Raw genomic sequence first — 19,400 nt, forward strand, 5'->3', positions numbered from 1 at the left:
CGCCGTCTCTCTGTTCTTTTAGAACCGCCCTCATCCTTGCTGTCAGTTATGAGTCTGTGAGTGTCGTCAGTCTTCTCCTTCAGCGAGGTGCTGACGTCTTTTCTCAAGATGTCTTTGGAAGGACTGCAGAAGAATATGCTGCTCTTAGTGGTTTTAATACGTAAGTGTTCACATTAAAACGCCCGTGATCACTAAACTGCCCCAAAAAGAATTTTAACTGTCATTTGTTACATGACCAGTGAGAGTTTTCTGTTCGGTGCAGGCAGCTTCTATCCTGTGGGGGCACCTTTCCTTAGGTCATAGGTTCCCTGTCATCCTTCCCAGAGTAGTGGGTGTCAGCTTGCCTGAGATTCCATGGTTACATGGAGGGTTGGCCCCTCATGGGATCTGTTTCCTGCAATAATGAAAATCTTCCAAAGGATTTATCTGCCTCAACTGTAAATGTTTTCTGAGTCTGTCTCACAAGGAACCCATTCACCAGACCTCCTTAAATCTCAAGTAAGTTAGTTCGGAGAGGAATTCAGAGAGGTAAGCCCTGCCTAGGACTTGCCAGTATCCACTGTAAGAGTAGGGTTATGTCTTCCACGTGAATCAGAGATGAACATGGAGATTAAGCATCATTGTCAGAAAGATCTGCTGGTTGAGAGTTTGAGCAGGTAGAGAAGGGAGAGTAGTGGTCCAGGCCAGGTCTTGATTGTGATTAGTTTTCTGTGCTTGGTGTGATTAGCTACAGTAATGGGGGATAATTATGTTACCTCCTGTAGTGAGTTCATATTTTATAAGTAAATTTAGGTACAAATTATATAAGAGCTGAGATTCCCTAAATTACAAACCACAGAGAACACTAATCACCATAATTAATAACAGTTCCCTGAAACCCTTGAATGCTAAACATATAAGAAAACACACATTGGTTTTATTTGGAATTCCAAAGTAGTTCCAACAGTAACGTTCAAGAGCAAATTATTCCATTCTTTGACTGTTTCTGCAAGCATTCTGGGGATATATTATCTCATTAACTCCTCTTAATCCCCTTGTGAAATAAGGCAGTAAGATCCCAGTTGTGTAGAGGATGACTTTGAACTCAAGGGAAGCAATTCTCTCAGATCAAAGAGCAGTCGGTTACAGAGCTAGGATTTGCGAGTTGGAAAGAGTTTTCGTATGCCAAGCTAAATCTGGTTAATCTACTGAGCTCTGTTGCCCTCAGTTCATGACTATGTCATCTTCCTTTTCTTTCTCCTTTAAATACATGCTAAATAAAACTTGGTAGAACTTAGAAACTTGAAATGTATGGGACAATTGTAGTTTTAATATTATCGCTGACATTGTCTGAAATAATCTAAGAATTTAACATATTTGGTAGTTTTTTTTCATATTAGTGTTAAAATATTGTTTATCACATTTTTAACACATAGCATTTGCCAACTGATCTCTGAATATAAAGAAAAGAGGCCTAAAACTCTTCCCAAAAAGAGCAACCCAGGTATGTCATCTGATAATAATGAATTACTCTTGGTGATTCTACCATAGATAAAGTAGGAGTGAGGAAATTTCAATAATGAAAGAACTATGATAAAATTAGTGTAGATTGCATGTGTTTTTAAATGAATTTCTTAATAGTCTAGTCTTCAGAATTATTAAAGAAGTTAATTGTAGGTAATTTAACATCAGAGACAGTATTGTCTGAAAAGCATTCCATGTATTTAATTACAGCCCCTAAAATCCTGTATTAGATTTTTATGTACATTACAAAAAATGTTTAAGTTAGTATGATATATATTTCATCTGTAATCCTATTATAGCAAATTGACTTCTTATAAAAGTGGAGCTTTAATTTTTACAAATAGTTTGCATTTAGTGAATGAGTAGTTATTACTTACTGTGTAGTGATTGGTCTCATTAAAAAAGTTACCATCGTTTAAACTGGGAACCTCAACAGTCCCTTCCTGGTAGGATAAGAAGTGATAAACAAGAAGAACTGCAGTGCTGAACCAGTGTGCAGCATACCAGGAAGAGATTACTTTCGGAAGATACCTTCCAATAGTACAGATCAGAAAAGCGATGCCTAGTTGAGAAGCACCGGTTATTTTGCCTATTGTGTCAACAAGGTCTCTATTACCAATTTTATTCCTCACAGATCCAAAAAGAGCGAGATAGGTTGACTTCATTAGAACCAGATGTTTTCTTCTGTGTGTTGGATAATTGTCATGATAGTATAGTTTTGTAAGAACACCATGTTCTGTTGCCATTATTTAAAAGATGATCATAATAGATTTTCAAATAGATCAACTTGGGACTCTGCAGATTCTAATAAAAGAACCACCGCACTTCACAAGGGCAAAAACACCACCGTGTCCCCCGATGTGGCATCTAGCACATTGTCCAAGCTCTCTGAGAACTCCTTTAAACCTAGTTCACCTCTGTCTAATCAAAGGGGGCTTCCCAGGGGCTCAGCAGTAAGGAATCCGCCTGCCAGTGCCAGAGATACGGGTTCCAGCCCTGGATCGGGAGGAGCTCCTGGAGAAGGAAATGGCAACCCACTCCAGTATTCTTGCCTGGGGAGTCCCATGGAGAGAAGAGCCTGGTGAGCTACAGTCCATCGGGTCACAGAGAGGCGGACACGGCTCAGTGACTGCACAGCAACAACATCCACCAAAGAACTTCTGTAGGTTGGTTTTACCCGTTAGCGGCGATACAGAGTTGACATAGGGTCTTGGTCTTCAGTATGCTCAGAATAGAATAGAGTTGTCCCTGGTTAATTTCTATAGTTTTTGAACAGAGTTTTCAAAGAAAACATTCTTATCTATTTGTTCATTTGTTCACCAAAAAGATAACTTTCAAGTGTCTTTTATGTCCTAAGCATTGTTCTGATGTCACAGGGTGCAAACATTTGAAAGTCACTGCTCCTGCCCTCCAGGCTCAAGCTTGCAGTGCTCCTCTCCCCGTGGAGTCACTGCACGTGAGTCATCCCTCCAGCATCAGATCATGATGACGCACGGGAAACGTTGTCCAACAGCACCAGAGTCCATAGCTTCCTCTCTCCTTCCCTCCCTCCCCTTATTCATCAGCTTAGGGTCTGATGACGAATGCCTTCCAAGCTGAAAAAGCATGATTTCTATCAACCTTTGCCATATAATGGGGAGGATTGATGTAATGATAGCCCTCAGTAGAACACAGCACTGTTTGGACCATCCTGCTCTAGGTGGTCCAGATACTCTTGAACAATGGAAGGTGACAGTCTCAAGAGATTATACTTTTCACATTTATTACTATGTACACATATATATTTAAAACATTAAAAATGCTCAGCCTCCGTGAACCCTGCAACATGCTCACCACTGCAAGTCCAGTCCCCATCCTCACCACCCATTTACCCATTTACCCTCCCCCACCCCCCTTTCAAGAGATTATCCTTGCTAAACCTGGAATCACTACATCTTTCGTACTTCTCTTGCATTTGGAAAGAGGGCCAGGAAGACTTTGTTTCCTATGTTTTACCACGCTCTGAAGTTCAGCGCCTGTAGACCACGCTTCCTTGTGATAGGGCATTTTCATCCTGAACTGAAGAGCCAGAGAATTTGTGTTATGTCCCAGCAAGACACCTGTAGGCTCTGTTCACTGCTCCAGGGAATGGACGTCCAGAAGTACTGTGCTGTTCAAGTGTGCTATTGTCAGTTTATAGTACTGATTCTATTAATGGTGTAGTATCATTTTCTGTCAGTCTCCTAGAGTTTGGTTAGGATTATGGTCCTTGTATCAGCAGTTCTTTCTTTTTTTCTGTTCTGCCTTTGATGACCATCAAGGAGACGAGTGGTTCTTAGGCATTAATGGCCCATGAGTATAGTACAATCACTATTCCCTCTAGTGTGGTCTCCAGGTGTGGTCCCAAAGGAATACTTTAAACAAAACATCAGTCTTGAGGTTTGAATAGTCTGTGTTTTTCTTTTGTTGATTTAAAATGTGTCTTCCTTTTTTCTTTAATAGTAGATACGAGTTCTGAAGAAGACTCTTTAAGCAGGTAGGATTTGACGGATTTTTAAAAATTGTACGTGTTACTAGGAGAACACACAGAGAGGAGAAGCTACTGTTTGTTGAGCATTCCACTCCGGGCTAGAGACTGCATTATGGGCGTAACATCTGTGACCTCATCGAGTCATCAGAGCAGCGTTGTAAATAACTGTGTCCTGCTTTTACCTAATTAGGCACCTGTGGTTCGGGGAGGTTGATGAATTGACCCATGATTCCATGGTTAAAATGAGTTGACCTGTGATTTGACAGCTGGCCTGCCTGGCTCCAGCATCCACTCTCGTGTCCCTCAGCAGAAATTGAGAAGTACCCGTCTAGCATATAAGTGAAACATGTAAAATTGTTCTCTGACTTGTGTCCATTTTCAGTTTTAGACATTGTGGGGGACTCCTGTATCCCCTTTGCAGTAAAGGGAGGAATGGGGCCTTCTCCATCAGTGATTCCCCTGCTGCAGGACCAAGACTGCCATTTCTGATGGACACAGATTAGTCTCTGAACCAGGGACAGACAATGGAGAAGGAACAGCATATCCTTCTGCTTTGAGTCATCAGGTTTATTCCACTTTGGGCAAACAAAAGTTATGTCAGTCCATCAGTTAGATTTTCAGCTATTAGGACTTGGTGAAAACATATTATTTTCAGGCTCTGCCAATATATTGGCTGTCAGTCTTTGTTAGTGGAAACTAAGGATGAGGCTTCCCTAGGTGTGTCATAGGTTGGGAGAGATGGGAGCAGAAACAGGTAACCAGCATCTTCTTGGAGCCTTCTCTGGGGAGCAGTGGGTAAGATGGTGAATAAGACTTCTCCTCCCAGTGCCGGTGCTGTGGGTTCAGTCTCCAGTCAGAGGAGCTGAGGTCCCGCAGGCCTCGGGGTCAGAGAGCCAGAACAAGGCAGAAGCAGCATGGCAACAAGTTCAGTAAAGACTTTAAAAATGGTCCACATCAAAATATCTTAGAAAAAATGTTTGAAAACAGATGCCAAATTTTAATTATGTCAAGAAACTTCGTTTGCTGCATAGATAGCCAAACTTTCACTTGGTTTTTTTTTCTTCATTTAAAGAAATGAACTCACTCGTTTTTGTTGTATGTTTATGCTCTAAAGGTTTTCCAGCAAACCTGGTGCTGACTCATGGCCTCCGTCAGATGATGAAGTCTTAGATTTTGAAACCAAGGTAAAGTGCCCTCTTGTGAAATTAGTTTCCATACTCTGAATTTAGCTTCATGTAGTATTTACTCTTAAATTCAGCAATGGTGTCCCTCTCACTGTTTTATGTTTATAATGGAAAGTTCTTCAGAGCAAACTATTTTATGGAAATATGACTGGTTGATTTTTTTTTTCTTTTTAACTTTGCTGAATAATGAAGGTGGGGTGAAGAAAACAATGGGCTGGAAAATACAGAGTGACAGGAAAATTGTATTGGAAAAGCTTTCCCACAATGAAGGAACTATGAATTTTGGTCAAGGATAAAGAGTCTTACTGTGAACTTTAAACCATAAGGACATGACTTTTGCAATACTCACAGTGCAGTACTCAGACAGTCAAGAATCTGCCTGCAGTGGTGGAGACCTGGCTTCGACCCCTGGGTTGGGAAGGTCCCCTGGAGAACAGCTGCCCACTCCAGTGTTCTGGCCTGGGGAATCCCATGGACCGCAGAGCCCATGGGGTTGCAGGGAGTCGGACACGACTGAGCGACTTTCCCTTCATAGGAGCGGAGACTGTGAATAACCGTAAGACCAAATTTGCAGCTTGGGATTTTTTTTTTTTTCTATTGTAGTTTTAAAAAGACCTACCCCAAGTCCTGTGTCACATTCTAAAACTTCGGATTTCAGACATTTTGTATTATTGTGATTTAAGTATTCATCTTATAGCCTCGTATCAGTGTAAGCTAGTGGAGTTCAGAAAACAGTTGTGCATCTCCTGGAGCATGTAGCATAGGTCTCGAGTGTAAGAACTGTGTTGATAGTTTTTGAATGTGAATAAATAAAGAGACAAACGGTATCCTATATAATGTTACAGGTAATATAGTTCAGTTGTGTTATGTTGAGGAAGGGGGTCCTGCATAACAAGGAAATAAATAAGAAATACGTGAAAAGTGAAAGGTTACAGTGTTTTTTTCAGTGTCCACTCATTGTGAGATGAGAAATTTAGGTGAAAAATTTTGACCTTTTTTGCCCCATCTTGTGTTCGATTAAATGTTTCTTTTCAAGCCATACATTCTCCTCAGAATTTTGATTACCAGTTCTTTTTCCCAGTGAATAGTTAGGAATATTTCTTAATCAATTTTTCTCTCTCTCAAGTAATATTTTACAACATTCAGGTAGTGATAGATGACCGTGTGTAGCTAATCGAATGACACTTTTTATAGTGGCAAAATTCAACTCTTATACGGTAGTATTTATAAACAAAAAGTTTTACAGTAATACAGATCACTATATTAGGGATATATTATGAACAAAACCCTCTGTCTTAAATATATGTTTTATAGACAACATATGTTGACATTTTCATAAAATTTGCAGAACAATATAGATGTGTAATTTATATATTAATAAAAGCATATAAAACAGAGGCTTTGTTCATAGTATATCCTTAAGAATACTGATATATTATTGATCTACAGTATATAAATTTTAAATGTTCGTGTTTTTCCACAAACCTTATTATGCTTATTTTTTTTTTCCTTAAGTTTGTGCTTGACTAGGAATGTCTCTCTCTCTCTGCTTTCTTTTCCTCCCCCACCTTTTTCTCTCTTTTTTACTGTTAACCTAATATTTCTTTGCAGAATACTTTCCTTCAGTGTCTGTTCTTTCAGTCCATCTCTGTCTCTTGTGAACATGTTTGATTATGGCTTTCTGTTTAGTGTGTTTGTGGCTTTCATTCATGATCATTTCTCTACAGGTTTACTCTTGGTTTTTCTCCCTTTTTCTTCGAAGGAGCCAGATTGAAACAATCATTTGTCTTTTGCTGTTTAACAAACAGAATAGAAGTAGCTTATCCTGTTTGCACTTGTAACCTATCCAAATAAGGTTCTACTAAAATCTAAACTTATGTATTTCCCTTCCCAAGTGATAATTCATGCATGTAGAAATCATGCAAGTGAATTTCAGAATATAGCGATTAATTTAAATGTCTTAGTTTTTCAGTAGTGCTCTAAACAACCAGGGACAAATTTTTTTTCTAGAACATTTTGGTCGAGAAAATAATCTAGTGGGTGTCATAGTATTTGTAGAGCAGTCAGTTGGGGTAAGGAGAGGAGCATCTGGGGTTTCTGATGTCATCTGTCATAATGCTTACCCCATGAGAAGGTTCAGTTCAGTCGCTCATTCGTATCTGACTCTTTGTGACCCGGTGAATCGCAGCACGCCAGGCCTCCCTGTCCATCACCAACTCCCGGAGTTTACTCAAACTCACGTCCATCGAGTCAGTGATGCCATCCAGCCATTTGTCTTCTGTCGTCCCCCTCTCCTCCTGCCCCCAATCCCTCCCAGCATCAGGGTCTTTTCCAATGAGTCAAGTCTTCTCATGAGGTGGCCAAAGTATTGGAGTTTCAGCTTCAGCATCAGTCCTTCCAATGAAAACCCAGGACTGATCTCCTTTAGGATGGACTGGTTGGATCTCCTTGCAGTCCAAGGGACTCTCAAGAGTCTTCTCCAACACCACAGTTCAAAAGCATCAATTTTTCGGTGCTCAGCTTTCTTCACAGTCCAACTCTCACATCCATACATGGCCACTGGAAAAACCATAGCTGTGACTTAGATGGACCTTTGTTGGCAAAGTAATGTCTCTGCTTTTATATATGCTTTCTAGGTTGGTCATAACTTTCCTTCCAAGGAGTAAACGTCTTTTCATTTCATGGCTGCAATCACCATCTCAAGTGATTTTGGAGCCCCCAAAAATAAAGTCTGACCCTGTTTCCACTGTTTCCCCATCTATTTCCCATGAAGTGATGGGACCAGATGCCATGATCTTAGTTTCCTGAATGTTGAGCTTTAAGCCAATTTTTGCACTCTCCTCTTTCACTTTCATCAAGAGGCTTTTTAGTTCCTCTTCACTTTCTGTCATAAGGGTGGTGTCATGTGCATATCTGACGTTATTGATATTTCTTCCAGCAGTCTTGATTCCAGCTTGTGGTTCTTCCAGCCCAGCGTTTCTCATGATATACTCTGCATTTAAGTTAAATAAGCAGGGTGACAATATACAGCCTTGGTGTACTCCTTTTCCTATTTGGAACCAGTCTGTTGTTCCATGTCTAGTTCTAACTGTTGCTTCCTGACCTGTGTGTAGGTTTCTCAAGAGGCAGGTCAGGTGGTCTGGTATTCCCATCTCTGTCAGAATTTTCCACAGTTTATTGTGATCCACACAGTCAAAGGCTTTGGCATAGTCAATAAAGCAGAAATAGATGCTTTTCTGGAACTCTCTTGCTTTTTCTATGATCCAGTGGATGTTGACAATTTGATCTCTGGTTCCTCTGCCTTTTCTAAAACCAGCTTGAACATCTGGAAGTTCACCGTTCATGTATTGCTGAAGCCTGGCTTGGAGAATTTTGGGCATTACTTTACTAGCATGTGAGATGAGTGCAATTGTGTGGTTGTTTGATCATTCTTTGGGATTGGAATGAAAACGGACCTTTTCCAGTCCTGTGGCCACTGCTGAGTTTTCCAAAAATGCTGGCATATTGAGTGCAGCCCTTTCACAGCATCATCTTTCAGGGTTTGATATAGCTCAACTGGAATTCCATCACCTCCACTGACTTTGTTCGTAGTGATGCTTTCTAAGGCCCACTTGACTTCACATTCCAGGATGTCTGGCTCTAGGTGAGAGATCGCACCATTGTGATTATCTGGGTCGTGAAGATCTTTTTTGTACAGTCCTCCTGTGTATTCTTGCCACCTCTTCTTAATATCTTCTGCTTCTGTTAGGTCTATACCATTTCTGTCCTTTATCGAACCCATCTTTGCATGAAATGTTCCCTCGGTATCTCTAATGTTCTTGAAGAGATCTCTAGTCTTTCCCATTCTGTTGTTTTCCTGTATTTCTTTGCATTCATCACTGAGGACAGCTTTCTTATCTCTCCTGGCTATTCTTTGGAATGCTGCATTCAAATGGGAATATCTTTCCTTTTCTCCTTTGCTTTTCGCTTATCTTCATTCCATAGCTATTTGTAAAGTCTCCTCAGACTACCATTTTGGCTTTTTGCATTTCTTTTCCGTGAGGATGGTCTTGATCCCTGTCTCCTATACAAGTAGTCTCCTGTCCATAGTTCATCAGGCACTCTGTCTATCAGACCTAGTCCCTTAAGTCTATTTCTCACTTCCACTGTATAGTCATAAGGGATTTGATTTAGGTGATACCTGAGTGATCTAGTGGTTTTCCCTACTTTCTCCAATTTAAGTCTGAATTTGGCCATAAGGAGTTCATGATCTGAGCCACAGTTAGCTGCTGGTCTTGTTTTTGCTGACTGTGTAGATTCTCCATCTTCGGCTGCAAAGAATATAATCAGTCTGATTTCGGTGTTGACCATCTGGTGATGTCCATGTGTAGAGTCTTCTCTTGTGTTGTTGGAAGAGGGTGTTTGCTATAACCAGTGTGTTCTCTTGGCAAAACTCTATTAGCTTTTGCCCTGCTTCATTCTGTACCTCAAAGGCCAAATTTGCCTGTTACTCCAGGTGTTTCTTGACTTCCTACTTTTGGATTTCAATCCCGTATAATGAAAAGGATGTCTTTTTTGGGAGTTAGTTCTAAAAGGTCTTGTCGGTCTTCACAGAACCATTCAACTTCAGCTTCTTCAGCGTTACTGGTTAGGGCATAGGCTTGGATTACCGTGATATTGAATGGTTTGCCTTGGAAACAAACAGAGATCATTCTGTCATTTTTGAGATTGCATCCAAGTTCTGCATTTGGGACTGTTTTGTTGACCATGATGGCTACTCCATTTCTTCTAAGGGATTCCTGCCCACAGTAGTAGATATAATGGTCATCTGAGTTAAATTCATCCATTCCAGTCCATTTTAGTTTGCTGATTCCTAGAATGGCAACATTCACTCTTGCCGTCTCCTTTTGACCACTTCCAATTTGCCTTGATTCATGGATCTATCATTCCAGGTTCCCATGCAATATTGCTCTTTACAGCAGCGGACCTTGCTTCTATCACCAGTCACATCCACGACTGGGTCTTGTTTTGCTTTGGCTCCATCCCTTCATTCTTTCTGGAGTTATTTCTCCACTGATCTCCAGTAGCATATTGGGCACCTATCGACCTGGGGAGTTCGTCTTTCAGTATCCTATCATTTTGCCTTTTCATACTGTTCATGGGGTTCTCAAGGCCAGAATACTGAAGTGGCTTGCCATTCCCTTCTCCAGTGGACCGCATACTGTCAGACGTCTCCACCGTGACCCATCCGTCCTGGGTGGCCCCACACGGCATGGCTCAGTTTCATTGAGTTAGACAGTGGTCCTGGGATCAGATGGGCGAGTTTTCTGTGATTGTGGTTTCAGTGTGCCTGCAGGTTAGTCAGGGGCCCAACTGGGATCTGAGTCCACACCTGAATGACTCCAGAGCCTGTGCTCTTTGTGTTAGGTCATATAGTAATGGGGGGTGGGGGATTATGATTCTTGTATTCAGTTGATACTTGTTATGCTTCAAGCTCTTATTTTCTTCTCCAGCATGTCCCGAAACCAAATTTAGCAAAGCTACTGAAGGCTTTTCAGCAATCCAAGAGAGACGGTAAGTTATTTGAAGACTGTCCTCCTGGTGTTATTCACTGATTTGAAATTACACAGGTTCTCATGTACTCTCCCGTTTTTACTGTATTAGAAGCAGAAAGTGGCATTGTGAGACGGGAGAGTACCACCTTCTCTGAGAACAATAATTCTGATAGTGAAATTGAAGATGTGCTTGAAACCTTTCCCAAACCATCACCCGGAGTCCAGGGCTTCCCTCATCCTGCCTTTCCAAGGCCTGATCCTCTTCCAAAACCACTCAAGACTCTAGCAGGCCTTGGTCTTGCAAAGGTAAGTTGTGTTGTTTTTAACTCTTGTTTTCCCCTGTACTTTTCCACACACCATTCCCTTGATCCTTATGATGACAAAAAGGATTCCACTGTGGAAATGGAAGGCTTCAATGTCATGATACAAAACGATGTGATAGTAAGAGCAATATATCTGCATGATTCAGATTTATAAATGTTGGCATACTAAGTATGCCATTTAGAAAGAAAAGAATTACAAAGCAATTAGGAAAAAGAGCTAGATGAATATGAAGATGGGGAGGGCGATGAAGGGGAAGAATTCATTTAAGAAGGATAAGATGAATATGAGATGGAATGAAGGTCAAGATAAAACAGATTATTTTACAAACACAGCAGACATAGTGAGGGTAAGTCAGATGAGGTACTCTATATTATAAATATGAAATGAATTATTTGAAATTCAACTTAGGAGAGAGTGAGGTCGTGAAAACTCAATAGTTAGACTCTTCTGAATGACATATAGCCGAGTTTTATGAAGAACTGAAAGAAAATTTGATCCTTAGGTTTTTTGGTTGTTGTTTTCGAGGTTGGTGGTGGTTTTTGGTTTTTTTTTTCTTTAATTGAAGTGTAGTCATTTACAATACTGTGTTAGTTTCAGGTGTATAGCAATGTGACTTGGTTACACTTGTATATGTATATATCTATATTGAATATAGTTCCCTCTGGAAGTTCATTTCAATTTGAAGTGATTTTTCTTTTTAAAAAAATTCTCACTTTGAAATGAATGAAGCAGTGTCTTCTATTTAATCTAGGAAAACTTTCATTCGTAGGCAGTTCTAGGTGAGCTCTGTTTTAGGCCTTAGCAGCTGTGTTATGAATGAAGAGTTTGTGGCCCTTCCGTTTCTTGTGGTTACTAACTTACTGTTTGATACATACTTAATGTACTTAACTAATTTATCTTGCTGTTTGGTATAGTCTTGGTGGAGGTTTTGGATCTTTTTGAAAATAAAGAGGAAATAAGTAAGCATTTTATCTTCTCTTTTACTAAACTTATAATTTATAATTATATAAATGAGATTCTTAAACTCTCTTCATGACATAAGAAAATTTTAAGTTGCAACAGTCTTAAAGAAAAAAAGTGTAGAAATTCCGCCCCCCCCCCCACCTCCGGAGAGATTCTGATTTATCTTTTCCTAATATCTGCAAGTAATGGGCAATTGCACATATTAAATGAATGAAATCACAATTCATGATTTTTTTCTTATGTAGACTACTTGTTATAATATCATAAGGAAAGAAGAATTACCAACAGTTTGTAAAATTGTCTCAGAAAGATAATTTTTTTACTTTTTAAAATATCTATAGTAATAAGTATATTCCATTTTAAGAATTTTATTAAAGAGTAAAATTTTAAGAGTTTTTTCTAAGAAGTTATTTTTAAGTTAAGTTTTATTTTTAAGAAATTTATTTTTAAGAAACTATTAGCTTCAGTATTTATAGGTGTTAAATTAGCATGTCAGTTCTTTGTTACACATGTTAAACAAAAATGCGAATTCTTCCATATCTAAAACTCAGTCATTGTGGTTACTTGATTTTTGCAGCTCATTTGTTTTTTCCTGATGTGAATATTGAGTCCTGCTTGATAATCATAGATGTATTTGAAAACTTTGAAATCTCCAACTTGGATAATCATAGCTTTACTACTTTTTTAATATCTAGATTGTTCCTTCAATCTTTATCTGCCATTTGCAGAAGGCATAGATAGAAAATTAGAGCCGTTAGAAAAGAAGAAGACGAGGAAATTTTCAAATGGGGTTTTTAGAAAATGTATTTATTCTTTAATTGAAGGATAATCTCTTTCCAGAATTTTGTTTATTTCTGTCAAACATCAGCAAGAATCAGCCGTGGGTACACCCGTGTCCCCTCCCTCCCAAACCCCGTCCCACCTCCCTCCTCATCCCACCCTTCTGCATTGTCTCAGAGTCCCTTTCTGAGCTGCCTGAGTCCTACAGCAAATTCCCACTGGCTCTCTATTTTACACATGAAATTTTATATTTCCATGTTACTCTTTCCATCCATCTCACCCTCTCCCTCCTCCCCTCCTCCATGTCTCTAAGTCTGTTCTCTATGTCTGTTTCTCCATTGCTACCCTGCAAATAAATTGATCAGTACATTTGTAGATTCAGAATCTTTGTAGATTCCATATATGTGCAAATAGTATATGATATTTATATTTTTCTTTCTGACTTGATTCACTCCAGAGAAGGCTCTAGGTTTGTCAGCCTTGTTAGAGCTGACTCAGATGTGTTCCTCTTTATGGCTGAGTAATAGTCCATTGCATGTATTGTTCTAGTTCTGTGAAAAATGCCATTGGTCATTTGACAGTGATCACACTGAATCTGTAGATTGCATTTGGTAGTATAGTCATTTTCACACTATTCATTCTTCCTACCCAGGAATATGGAATATCTCTCCACCTGTTTATGTCGTCTTTCTTTTCTTTCCTCAGCGCCTTAGAATTTTCCGTATACAGGTCTTTTGTCTCCTTAGGTAGGTTTATTGCTAGATATTTTATTCTTTTTGTTGCAGTGGTGAATGGGATTGGCTCCTTAATTTCACTTTCTGATTTTTCATTGTTAGTGTATAGGAATTCAAGTGAGTTCTGTGTATTGACCTTGTATCATACAACTTTGCTAAATTCACTGTTTAGCTCCAGTAATTTTTTTTTACTAGAAAATAGTTTCTCTTGGGTTTTCTATGTGTAGTATCATGTCATTTGCAAAAGTGAGAGTTTTACTTCTTTTCAGATCTGGATTCCTTTTATTTCTTTCTCTTCTGATTGCCATAGCTAGGACTTCCAAACCCATGCTGAATAATCGTAGTGAGGACGGACAATGTTGTCTTGTTCCTGATCTTAGAGGGAATGCTTTTCATTTTTCCTCATCAAGAATAATGTTTGCTGTGGGTTTATCCTATATGGCCTTTACTATGTTGACATAGGTTCCTCCTGTGTCCATATTTTGAAGCGTTGTTGTCATAAACAGGTGCTGAACTGTGTCAAAGGCTTTTTCTGCCTCTATTGAGATGATCACATGGTTCTTATTTTTTAGTTTGTTAAGATGGTGCATCACATTGAAATTGGTTTGTGCATATTGAAGAATCCTTGCATCCCTGGCATAAACCCGAATTGATCATGGTGTATGAGCTATTGAATGTGTTGTTGAATTGTCTTTGCTAATATTTTGTTGAGGGTTTTTGCATCTGTATTTGTCAGTGATATTGGCCTGTAATTTTCTTTTTTGTGTTGTCTCTGCCTGGTTTTGGTATCAAGGTGATTGTGGCCTCATAGAATGAGTTTGGAAGTGTTCCTTCCTCTGCAGTTTTTTGGAAGAGTTTCAGAAAAGTAGGCATTACCTCTTCTCTAAATGTTTGACAAAATTCCCCTGCAAAGCCATCTGGCCCTGGGCTTTTGTTTTTGGGAGATTTTGGATAACACTTTCTATATCAGTGTTTGTAATTGGCTTGTTTGTCATTTTTATTTCTTTCCTGATTCAGTTTTAGGAGGTTGAACTTTTCTAAGAATCTGTCCATTTCCTCTCAGTTGTCCCTTTTATGAGCGTATTGTTGCTCATAACGTTCTCTGATGATCCTTTTCATTTCTGTGTTGTCTGTTGTAACCTCTCCTTTTTCATTTCTAGTCTTGTCAATTTGATTTTTCTCCCTTCTGTTCTTGATGAGTCTGGCTAGTGGTGTGTCCATTTTGCTTATCTTCTCAAAGAACCAGTATTTAGTCTGATTAATCTTTGCTATTGTTGCCTTCATTTGCTTTTTCATTTATTTCTGCTCTGATCTGTATGATTTCTTTCCTTCTGCTGACTTTAGGGGATTTGGTTCTTTTTCTAGCTGCTGTAAATGTAGAGTGTTGCCTGTTCAGTGCTTTTCTTGTCCTTGAGGTAGGATTGTGCTGTTATCAACTTCTCTCTTGGAAGTGCTTTTACTGAATCCCATAGGTTTTGGGTGATCGTGTTTTTGTTGTCATCTATTTCTAGGAAACTTTTGATTTCCCTGCTTATGTCTTCAATAACCTTTTCATTATTCAGTAATGAATTGTTTAATCTCCATGAATTTGTGTTTTTTGCCATTTTTCTCCTGTAGTTGATATCTAGTCTGATAGTGTTGTGGTCAGAGAAGATACGTGATACATATTTTCAATGTTTTAAAATTTACTGAGGCTTGGTCTGTGGCCCAAGATGTGATCTCTCCTGGAGAATGTTCCATGTGCAGCTGAGAACAAAGTGTATTCTTCTGCATTTGGATGGATAGTCCTGAAGATATCAACTAGGTCCATTGGGTCTAATGTTTCATTGAAGTTTTGTGTTTCCTTATTGGTTCTCTGTCTTTTTTTTTTTTTTTTTTTTTCATTTATTTTTATTAGTTGGAGGCTAAATACTCCACAACATTGCAGTGGGTTCTGTTGCACGTTGACATGAATCAGCCATGGAGTTACATGTGTTCCCCATCCCGATCCCCCTTCCCACCTCCCTCTCCACCCGATTCCTCTGGGTCTTCCCAGTGCACCAGGCCCGAGCACTTGTCTCATGCATCCCACCTGGGCTGGTAATCTGTTTCCTTATAGATGATATACATGCTATTCTCTCGAAACATCCCACCCTCGTCTTCTCCCACAGAGTCCAAAAGTCTGTTCTGTACATCTGTGTCTCTTTTTCTGTTTTGCATATAGGGTTATCATTACCATCTTTCTAAATTCCATATATATGTGTTAGTATGCTGTAATGATCTTTATCTTTCTGGCTTACTTCACTCTGTATAATGGGCTCCAGTTTCATCCATCTCATTAGAACTGATTCAAATGAATTCTTTTTAACAGCTGAGTAATATTCCATGGTGTATATGTACCACAGCTTCCTTATCCATTCATCTACTGATGGGCATCTAGGTTGCTTCCATGTCCTGGCTATTATAAACAGTGCTGCGATGAACATTGGGGTGCACGTGTGTCTTTCAGATCTACTTTCCTCAGTGTGCATGCCCAGAAGTGGGATTGCTGGGTCATATGGCAGTTCTATTTCCAGTTTTTTAAGAAATCTCCACACTGTTCTCCATAGTGTCTGTACTAGTTTGCATTCCCACCAACAGTGTAAGAGGGTTCCCTTTTCTCCACACCCTCTCCAGCATTTATTGCTTGTAGACTTTTGGATAGCAGCCATCCTGACTGGCGTGTAATGGTACCTCATTGTGGTTTTGATTTGCATTTCTCTGATAATGAGTGATGTTGAGCATCTTTTCATGTGTGTGTTAGCCATCTGTATGTCTTCTTTGGCGAAATGTCTGTTTAGTTCTTTGTCCCATTTTTTGATTGGGTCATTTATTTTTCTGGAATTGAGCTTCAGGAGTTGCTTGTATATTTTTGAGATTAATCCTTTGTCTGTTGCTTCATTTGCTATTATTTTCTCCCAATCTGAGGGTTGTCTTTTCACCTTACGTGATTCTCTGTCTTGATGATCTGTCCATTGGTGTAAGTGGGGTGTTAAAAGTCCCCCACTATGACTGTGTTGCTTTTGAATTCCCCTCTTATGCATGTTACTGCTTGCCTTGTGTATTGTGGTTTTTCTATGTTGGGGGCATAAATATTTTCAATTGTTATGTCTTTTTTTGGATTGACCCTTTGATCATTATGTAGTGTCCTTCTTCGTCTCTTAGGATATTCTTCATTTTAAAGTCTGTTTTGTGTGAAATAAGGATTGCCACACTGGCTTTCTTTTGGTTACCATTCAAATGGAATATCTTTTTCCATTCATTTACTTTCAGTCTGTATTTGTCTCTAGGTCTGAAGCGGGTCTCTTGTGGGCAGTATATATATGGCTCTTGTTTTTGTATTCATTCAGTTATTCTGTATCTTTTGGTTGGTGCATTGAATCCATTTACATTTAAAGTACTAATTGATATATATGTTCCTGTTGACATTTTCTTAATTGTTTCTGGTTTGTTTTTGTAGATCTTTCCTTTCTCTTGTGTTTACTGGCTGTAAGTCCCTTTAGTATTTGTCGTAAGGCTGGTTTGGTGGTGCTAAACCCTCTTAACTTTTGTTTCATCTGTAAACCTTTTGATTTCTCCATCAATTTTGAATGAGATCTTTTCAAGTAGGGTTTTCTGTTTCTTTCTTACGTCACAGTAGTACTTTAAAATGCCTCATAATTCCATCCTCACATAAACATTTCTCTTCTACAAATTAAAACTTGTCTTTTAAGGTCAATTTTAAAACAGAGTCTTCTTGTAGCATCTTGAATGGGTGTTTTACAATTAAACCTTTTCATTAAACTTAAAAATGCCTATTATGGTAATATGTCAGAAACAAGTATTTGCATATTTTTTAAAAAGTATATTTTTATATCCTTGAAACATGTTGAAATACATAATTGACCATTTTAATCTCATAGTTTTCTTCCCCTGGTATTGTTTTATTTTCAAAAGTTCAGAATTCTGCCTAGGTTTGCATTAATTATACCAAGTTAGTATCTTTTACAAATAATTAAAGTATATGTTTTTCCTGAAGAAGTTAATCTTTTTCTAATTCAAATGTTTTTACCCAAATCCTTTCTTCTGAGTCCCTTGCATGCCTCAAAATAATTTATTATACCCCAAACTGAAGGCATTATCCCTGACGCTTCCCTCATCCCTGACTCTTTATAAGCTGTCCCTTCATCTGTCCTCCCCATCCTAGTAGACAGCATCCCTGAATTTCAGCCACAGTAGGAAAGATCCTGGACTCCAAACGTCCTTGAAATTACCAGCTCCAGTCTCAGGAAGTTCAGTATTTTCTGCCTGCTTATCAGTTTTCATATCTTATCACCATAACTCACTGTCTCACCTATAATCTTGAAATATTCTTTTCTAGTTTGGCTACCCTGATGTTCTTTTTTATGTTGCTGCCAGAGTAATCTTTCTAAAATATTCTTGCTAATCTTTTCATTCCTCCTGGCTGTGCAGTTTGTTTTAGAATGACTGTTACCATTTCTGTTTGGCTGTTTTTAACGCCAAATTAGCTTTTTAATTGCAGTTTCATGGACACTTTGGGTGATGCACAGTGTCTAGTGTGCTTACTGCCCACGTGGAGATTTGCTTACAGGCTTTTGGTTTCTGTTTTCCTCTTTACTGCCCTCCTGTACATACTGTCATGTTTGCTGCTTCCTTCAGTCTGCGTCTGAATTTGGCCATAAGGAGTTCATGGGCTGTGCCACACTCAGCTCCCGGTCTTGTTTTTGCTGACTGTATAGAACTTCTCCATCTTTGGCTGCAAAGAATATAGTCCACCTGATTTCGGAATTGACCATCTGGTGATGTCCATGCGTAGAGTCTTCTCTTGTGTTGTTGGAAGCGGGTGTTTGCTATGACCAGTGTGATCTCTTGGCAGAACTCTGTTAGCCTTTGCCCTGCTTCATTCTCTACTCCAAGGCCAAATATCCAAATAGGGAAAGGAGTACATCAAGGCTATATATTGTCACCCTGCTTATTTCACTTATGTGCAGAGTACATCATGAGGAACGCTGGTCTGGATGAAGCACAAGCTGGAATCAAGATGACTGGGAGAAATATCAATAACCTCAGATATGCAAAGGACACCACGCTTATGGCAGAAATTGAAGAACTAAAGAGCCTCTTGATGAAAGTGAAAGAGGAGAGTGAAAAGGTTGGCTTAAGACTCAACATTCCAAAAACTAAGATAATGGCATCCGGTCCCATCACTTCATGGGAAATAGATGGGGAAACAGTGGAAGCAGTGACAGACTGTATTTTCTTGGGCTCCAAAATCACTGCAGATGGTGGCTGCAGCCATGAAATTAAAAGACAGTTGCTCTTTGGAAGAAAAGTTATGACCAATCTAGGCAGCATATTAAAAAGCAGAGACATTACTTTGCCAACAAAAGTCCATCTAGTCAAAGCTATGATTTTCCCAGTAGTCAAGTATGGATGTGAAAGTTGGACTATAAAGACAGCTGAGTGCCAAAGAATTGATGCTTTTGAACTGTGTTGTCGGAGAAGACTCTTGCAAGTCCCTTGGACTTCAAGGAGATCCAACCAGTCCATCCTAAAGGAAATCAGTCCTGAATATTCATTGGAAGGACTGATGCTGAAGCTGAAATTTTGACCACCTGATGTGAAGAACTGACTCATTGGAAAAGACCCTGATGCTGGGAATGATTGAAAGCAGGAGGAGAAGGGGACGACAGAGGATGAGATGGTCGGATGGCATCACCAACACAATGGACATGAGTTTGAGTAAACTTTGGGAGTTGGCAATGAGCAGGGAGGCCTGGCGTACTGCCGTCCATGGGGTCACAAAGAGTCGGACATGACTGAGGGACTGAACCAAATTGAACTTGCTACT

The 19,400-nt window shown here is 39.3% G+C and overlaps 1 protein-coding gene across 1 annotated transcript in view; it reads left to right on the top strand.

The window, feature by feature from the left end:
- LOC136159095 (ankyrin repeat domain-containing protein 7-like) overlaps positions 1–19,400 on the top strand; it is a 65,038-nt gene that overhangs the window by 9,533 nt on the left and 36,105 nt on the right. Inside the window, exons 6-11 of the mRNA XM_065920911.1 lie at positions 23–160; positions 1,416–1,483; positions 3,985–4,018; positions 5,127–5,196; positions 10,689–10,749; positions 10,840–11,036. Of these exons, the coding sequence (XP_065776983.1) occupies positions 23–160; positions 1,416–1,483; positions 3,985–4,018; positions 5,127–5,196; positions 10,689–10,749; positions 10,840–11,036 (568 nt within the window). The remainder of the gene's footprint in view (positions 1–22; positions 161–1,415; positions 1,484–3,984; positions 4,019–5,126; positions 5,197–10,688; positions 10,750–10,839; positions 11,037–19,400) is intronic.

This window comes from Muntiacus reevesi, chromosome 2 (genome assembly GCF_963930625.1).
Source record: "Muntiacus reevesi chromosome 2, mMunRee1.1, whole genome shotgun sequence".
NCBI lineage: Eukaryota > Metazoa > Chordata > Mammalia > Artiodactyla > Cervidae > Muntiacus > Muntiacus reevesi.